Genomic DNA, 7411 nt, shown 5'->3' with positions numbered 1-7411 from the left:
AAGATTTGCAGATGTTTGTTACTTTATCCCCTAAAAAATTTGGCTGTGGGAGGTCCAAATCTGAGTTCTTAATTTTCTGACTGTGCAATTGGATTATTATTTCTTGAAGTTTTCGTAGAACAATATAGTATAATAATTTGATATATATGAAATAAAATAATAATTAAAAAATATGTTCATGAAAAACATAAATTTCTTGAAAAAAGAAATGCAAATTCAATCAAGGTCTAATCCTTACGCACAACACCAAACAACGCCAAAGTGACTTCTATCAGCCGATGTAGTGCTTCTTTTTCTTTTTCTTTTTCTTTTTTTACTAACTTTTCAAACAAGGCCTAAATCGTACGCACAGCACCAATCAATCAACGCCAAAGTGACTTATATCATCCGATGTAGTGCTTCTTCTTCTTTTTTTTTCTAACTTTTTTCTTGATCTACTTTCCAAGGCAAGATGATTGATCAACAGAAGAACAAAGTTAAGAGAAATAAATAAATGAAAAGAAAAAGTTTGATAGCTAATGATTACCTACTCACGAAGCTTAATTATAAAGAAAAATAGGAGAATCGATTGTAGTTTCCTTCTCTAGGGGAACTTTTTCTACAAATAAAGCGAAAATGTAATTTGGTCAACCGCAGGGCTCATTTGGTCATTTAACTAAAAGATAAACGTGATTAACCCACTTATGCCGTAGACTAGATTCGTACAAGAGTTTCCAGTCAAGTGCCTTCCTTTCATGTACAAGTCTAGGGACTTAGACTAGAGTAGTTCTTGGCAAAAACTTGTGTTTGGACACAATGGCCCATGGAGGCTTAGGACACTTGCTCTGCATCTTCTCTTCTTTTATCCTTCAATTTATTTTTGTATAGAGATTTTCAAACACATAATAATTTTAGCTTGGCTTGGAGTAGTACCCCTTTCATCATTCCTGGAAAATTGTTATACTCAAAATTCAATTTTGCCACATAGAACGCTAGAATATGATTGCTTGTCATATCAATTGCTCAAAAGTAGAAGAATACATAAAAAAAAAAAAGCTAGTTTCAAATTGTGACAAATTAAAAACATAAGTCTCAGAGATAGAATCAAGCTATATTAATTCACCAAATTGAGAAACAGATTTTCCATAAATTACTTCCTGTTTTGCCAGCGTAATATAGAGAAATCTAAAAGAAGAAAAGAATTTAAACTAGCAAACATATCAAAATAGAGCCTAGTTGAACAAATGAGGATCTTCAATTTGTCAAAACCTTGTCACTTCCTCGTGGAAACATTTTAACTCAACCCCAAGTATATGCCTATATAACTCCTGCCCAATTTCACAATGTATGCTCGTGTTTTATTTACCTTTTGTTTGGCATTCCTCAAGTTTTATTTGCCTCTATAAGCAATGCAGACAACTTATTTTCTTTTCGCTGGAGCCTTGGTACTGTTGCACTTTATCGCAACTAGCTCAGCTACCATAATTGTAGCCAACAACCATAACAACAGTGCTAGTGATCTGAATGCTCTTCTTGCCTTCAAAGCCACCATTTTCGATCCTCAAAGGATTATCCCAACCAACTGGTCCACTTCTTCCTCTGTTTGCAACTGGATTGGAATCACTTGTAATGCTCGTCATCACAGAGTCGCAGCCATCAACCTTTCTTACATGGGAATTGTAGGAACCATACCTCCAGAACTGGGAAATCTTTCTTTCCTAGTCTGGCTAAATGTTAGAAATAACAGCTTTCATGGACATCTTCCAACCGAGCTATCTCGTCTCCATCGATTGAAGTACATCAACCTTGCAAGCAATGACTTTGAAGGGGAATTTCCATCATGGTTGGGATGTTTGAGTGCACTCTGGTACATCAACTTCGAATACAACAGATTTTCGGGTTCATTATCAGGCAGGCTCTCTAACTTCACAAAGTTAGAGACCATCAGGTTGATTTACAACTTTTTCACTGGAAATCTTTCAGAAGAATTCAGCGCTCTACCGAAATTGACAGTTTTGGACATTCAATTTAACCAACTTGTAGGCCCTCTGCCACAGGCTCTGTTTAACCTCTCCTCATTGCAAATTATTGGTTTTACGAATAATAGCTTATCGGGCTACCTTCCAGCACATATCTGCGATTATCTCCCACAACTTAAAGGGCTTTACTTATCACTTAATAACTTTGAAGGTGAAATTCCATCAGGCATCGGAGAATGCTCAGGACTCCAAGTTTTATCCTTGTCTTACAACAAATTCAGAGGGTATATACCAAGAGAAATTTGGAATCTAACCACGCTTACACGTTTAGTTTTGGGTGGGAATGACCTGACAGGTAAGCTGCCAACTTGACTTTGTTTTGGGTGTGTATTTCGAGCACCTCTAATTGCCATGCGGTTTACAAATACACAGCTAACCCCTTTGTACTTCAGATTGAAAGCTAAGATGATGAAATGCATACAAACTAACAGTTTTGTGCAAAAAGACAACTCTTTTTCTTAATTTTGTTTCTTACTTGAAAGTATTCTAGTTTTGGCCCCATTCTGTACGCTATCTTTATGTATTTCAAACTGAATTGTTAGTTTGCAATGTTTTGATGTTTTTATTTGTCAACTTTTTCATCTTTATTTTGTCAAAAAAAGTAAAATTTAAAATATTCGTCCTTAATCAATCAAAATTTGCAACAACATTATAAAGTAATTATTAGTTATAGCTGGCAATTGTCATCCAAGACTAATTTATGTAAGTTTATTGTGTAGAGTACAAATTAAGACTGAAAATCCATCATTTTAACCCATTGAGAAATTTTCATTGGGTTTAAAGGATTTTGAGACTAGACTCATAATTGCATGAAAAATTTACATCACATACACTATTTCTGATGATTGCTAACCGCTTAAGTATTGGTGCAAACTTCGTGTGAATAAAGAAGTTTTTGTTTTCAACAAAATAAAGATAAAAGTTAGGAAATAAAAAACTCAAAGCACGGCGAACACAGAGTGATCTTGGATTAACGCAATGTATGTTAATGGGGCAGAGTTGTCTTTTTGTACAAAACCATTGGTTTTGATGGATTAGATCTCTCTTGTCTTTGAATCCAAAGCATAAGGATGTTAAAAGTATATTTTCAAGCCACATGGGTGGTTTTGAGTAATTTCCCCTTAAAATTTTTGGACATTTGAAACTTCATGGCTTAACCGTCTATGAAAGAAAATGTAAAAAGTATTAATTTCGATATGCATATTTAGATTTTATATCAATTTTATTTCTAATTTATGCATACATTTAAAAATCCATTGACATATGCATATAGATTGCCACCAAAATGACCTCCAATTTTTGGGAGTGTATGTAATTGTCATTTTGCCAATATTTATGAGAGATTTACATGATACTGTTTGAAACTAAACTGAAGATCCTTAGAATTCTGAAATGCATATATATTATATACATATAATTATGCCATGCCATTAATTATATTTATCATCATGCCGTGATTTTTGAGCAGGTGAAATTCCAAAAGTCATTGACAATCTCTATAATTTGGAGAAACTAGGCATGGAGAATACTAATGTGACAGGTAAAAATCTTGATACATTTTGGCATGAGATCTATTTCATTATTCCATCATTAGAATACTTTTCTTAAACTTGAATTTGAGCTTGAAGTCGAGCGAGTTCAAATACAAATCAAATATGGCTCTTTCTTATACGTCAATCGGTCAGTCATACTAGTGCACTGCATAAGCTAAAAGGATTCCAATTGATCACTTCAAAAATAGAGATACCGATAGGGGGTTAACAGATGATACAATGGAAAATAGGAAGATGTAGGCATGTCGTGAATTCCAAATCGTGAATTTCCAAGAGCTAAACAAATGATATCCAAGAGTTTTGGCATGTCGTCATGCTTTAATTATTGTTAGCAGCTTGGTTGACAAACTTCGAATTACAAGATGCCAAATAACGCCAATTACCTGACCACTGCGAACTAGATAAATTGAGGGAGTTAGCTTTTTAATGGGCAACGATGTTTTTAAGCTACACTAGTTTATGCTTAGTTCATCTATATTAGGAACCGAATTTACATGAACTGGTCTTTATCGTTTTGTACTCAAATGCTGGCTAGCTTGTAAACCGTAGTGCTTAATATTACGTAAATCCTATATATGTCCATTTTCTCATTACTTACCTCTTTCTTTGACCAAATTGTTTCACGTCGAATACCTCATTTTCTTGTTACCAATTTGATTTGTCAGGTATACTACCTCAAGAGGTTGGTAATCTGAGCAAGTTGGAAGTTGTACAGTTGACCTCAAATAGGTTGAGAGGTCCCATCACGCTGAAACTTTTCAATATTTCAACACTACAATTTATTTCCCTCTCGGAAAACAGTTTTTCAGGCGAGCTTCCATCGACTTCAGGTGTTTTCTTACCCAATCTTGAGGAACTCTATCTTGGGGAAAATACATTCACTGGAGCTATACTAACATCCATCTCAAATGCTTCTAGGCTCAGAGTACTAGACATTGGCGGTAACCATTTTACTGGTGCAATTCCTCATTCTCTTGGAAACTTGAGATTACTAGAAGTCTTGTCCGTAACAAACAATGATTTTTTTGGGGACTTGCGATCCAACGGGTTGAGCTTCATTACGTCTCTTGCAAATTGCAAGAATTTAAAATCTTTGAGGATTACTGGGAATCCTCTGAATGGCTTCCTCCCAAAATCTACCGGAAATCTTTCCAGCTCACTCGAATCCTTTCATGCAGGTAGGTGCGGAATCAAAAGTGAAATTCCAAGTTCGATTGGCAATTTGAGCAACTTAGTAGAACTGTACTTTGAAAACAATAGTTTGACAGGGTTAATTCCAGCTACAATGAAATGGTTCTTGAAGCTTCAGAGGATAGATCTAAGCGACAATCAAATACTAGGTGCTATTCCAAGTGAGTTTTGTAATTTGCTGAACTTAGGAGAATTAGGACTCGGACAAAATAAGCTCTCTGGTATGGTGCCTTCTTGTTTAGGAAATGTTACAACACTCAGATACGTTTATCTCAATTCTAACAATTTAAGTTCTATGATACCAACAAGCTTTTGGAGCCTTAGAGATATTTTGGAGCTAGACATGTCAGGAAATTGTTTAACAGGTTCTTTGCCCGCTGAAATTGGAAACTTCAAGGCATTAGTCTATTTGAACCTTTCAAATAATCAATACTTGGGTGGGATACCTAGCACTATTGGAGCACTACAGGATTTGCAAGGACTATCCTTGGAGCACAACAAGTTACAAGGATCGATACCAGATTCCATGAAGAATATGCTGCAGTTACGGCATTTGGATCTATCTTTTAACCATCTGGAAGGTGTAATTCCCAACTCATTACAGGTACTATTAGATCTCCAATACTTTAATGTGTCTTACAACAGATTGAGAGGACCGATTCCTCATGGAGGGCCATTCGCAAATTTCACGAACCTGTCTTTTCTCTCAAATGAAGCATTGTGTGGCGCTCCTTGGCTCCAACCTTGTGCAAGTATATTTGAGCATGAATCAAGGACAAAAAGGATAGTCATGGTTGTTCTGTTGACATCAGGATCTGTCATATTAGCCTTGGTGATTTCAATTTTTTTGATACGGTTAAAGTTGAGAAAGAAAATTCTAGCTCCAACTCAGAACTTGCTTCCCATGGCGACATTTGAAAGGGTGTCCTTCCATGAACTTAGACAAATAACAAATGGATTCAGCGAGAGTAACTTACTTGGCTCGGGGAGCTTTGGTTCAGTTTACAAGGGAATTCGCGAAAATGGGATGGTTTGGGCCATAAAGGTATTCGATTTGCAGCCAGAAGGTGCATTTAAAAGCTTTGACAGAGAATGTGAAATCTTAAGCTGCCTTCGTCATCGAAATTTAACTAGAGTAATTACTGCTTGCTCTAGCCCTGACTTTAAGGCTTTGGTGCTCGAATACATGCCCAATGGAAGCCTTGAGAAATGGCTTCATTCAAACCCTCATTTCTTAAACATCAAGCAAAGGTTGGGTATCATGATAGATGTGGCTTCTGGTTTGGAATATCTCCACTATGGCTATTCAATGCCTATAGTTCACTGTGACTTGAAGCCTAGCAATATTCTCCTAGATGAAGACATGGTTGGACATATTTGCGATTTTGGAATTGCCAAGTTGTTGGGAGACGGAGAATCTGTGATGCAAACAAAGACTCTTGCTACATTTGGATATATTGCCCCAGGTGACTTTTCTTGATTCCAATTTCAAATTTTTTCTGTCATTCAAATTAAAGTTTCAACTTTTAATGGCTAGTACAGTATGTGAAATTTAAAAATTTTGAAAAAAATGTAAAATTGGTGAACTGGTACTAGTACTTGACTTTAACAACTAGTTTCAAATTTTTTGATGCTAGAGTACGGACTAGAAGGATTGATTTCAACAAGTAGTGATGTTTATAGCTTTGGGATTATATTGATGGAGACATTTACAAAAAGAAAGCCTAAGGATGAGATGTTTACAGAAGAATTAAACCTCAGGCGTTGGACACAAGAATGCTCACCAGATTCTGTGACTCAGGTTATAGACGGAGACTTGCTTCATCCTGAAGATAAAACGGTACAAAGGAAGATTGAATGCATATCGTCTATCTTGCAACTTAGTTTAAGTTGCACGACAGATGCTCCTGTGGAGAGAATAAACATGAAAGAAGTTCTAGGAGCATTGCGGAAGATCAAACTTCAGTTTATCAAAGACATCACGCCTTGAAGTAGATAGTAATACCATTATATATGAGATAATCCGTTAGCAACTTTTTCTGCAATTGCATAGTATATCAAAGTCTCATTCCAAGGCTTACCATTCATTCAAGTAGTACTCATGTTTTTTCTACTGAATATATGGCAGAGCCCTGGAGTGCAAATGTATATGGGGGAACTCTTTGTCTTGCTTAAAGTTCAAGACGGAAATGAGATATGTTGTATTGCCAATAAATTTGTTTACAAATATGGAGACCTTAAGTTCAGGATCCCAATTTATATGTTGACTTGGTGTTTATGCTTGTCATACATATATGGCAATTAAGGTGGTAATTTACATTTAGTTATTCATACATCTTTCCCCTTTTCAATTTTTGCATATAAATGGGAAACAAATTGATCATCAATATATATCACCATATGGAGGGGCACATAGGCATATGTGTTTATACATACAGAACATGACTGTGGCATGTAGATTCATGCATTTAGTTAATTACAAAATTACATTTTAAAGATGCGAAGAACAAAGATAGCAAAGTAGTTTTCTTACCTTCTCTTAACAGTAGATAGATATTTTTTTTATAAAAATTTCAGCATGTTCCACCTCCTTGGTGTTTGGAAAATAGAATCATTTGACGTGTGTAGGTATTGTTCATGGTTTGTTTT

At 35.6% G+C, this 7411-nt stretch overlaps 1 protein-coding gene and 1 long non-coding RNA gene across 2 annotated transcripts; both read left to right on the top strand.

Moving 5' to 3' along the window:
- Positions 1-1388: 1388 nt before the first annotated feature.
- LOC140021387 (uncharacterized) lies at positions 1389-5968 on the top strand. Its single transcript, XM_072072147.1, has 4 exons — positions 1389-2313; positions 3487-3558; positions 4237-5829; positions 5931-5968. Exons 1-4 carry the CDS (start codon positions 1389-1391, stop codon positions 5966-5968), a joined length of 2628 nt encoding a protein of 875 aa, XP_071928248.1.
- Positions 5969-5997: 29 nt separating this feature from the next.
- On the top strand, positions 5998-7023 carry LOC113716672 (uncharacterized). The gene is made up of 2 exons (XR_011824975.1): positions 5998-6228; positions 6400-7023. It is a non-coding gene; the product is annotated as an uncharacterized lncRNA (long non-coding RNA).
- The last annotated feature ends 388 nt before the right edge of the window (positions 7024-7411 follow it).

This window comes from Coffea arabica, chromosome 11e (assembly GCF_036785885.1).
Source record: "Coffea arabica cultivar ET-39 chromosome 11e, Coffea Arabica ET-39 HiFi, whole genome shotgun sequence".
NCBI classification, from domain to species: domain Eukaryota; kingdom Viridiplantae; phylum Streptophyta; class Magnoliopsida; order Gentianales; family Rubiaceae; genus Coffea; species Coffea arabica.
The sequence above is the reverse complement of the archived record's forward strand: the minus strand, read 5'-3'. Positions and strand labels throughout refer to the sequence as shown.

What these genes read in the sequence shown, in the direction of transcription:
- LOC140021387 (XM_072072147.1), top strand. Translation starts at nt 1,389, where the DNA reads ATGCAGACAACTTATTTTCTTTTCGCTGGAGCCTTGGTACTGTTGCAC. An exon ending in GGGTGGGAATGACCTGACAG is followed by an intron (nt 2,314 to 3,486) that starts GTAAGCTGCCAA and finishes ATTTTTGAGCAG; the next exon opens with GTGAAATTCCAAAAGTCATT. An exon ending in ATTCGATTTGCAGCCAGAAG is followed by an intron (nt 5,830 to 5,930) that starts GTGCATTTAAAA and finishes CCTGACTTTAAG; the next exon opens with GCTTTGGTGCTCGAATACAT.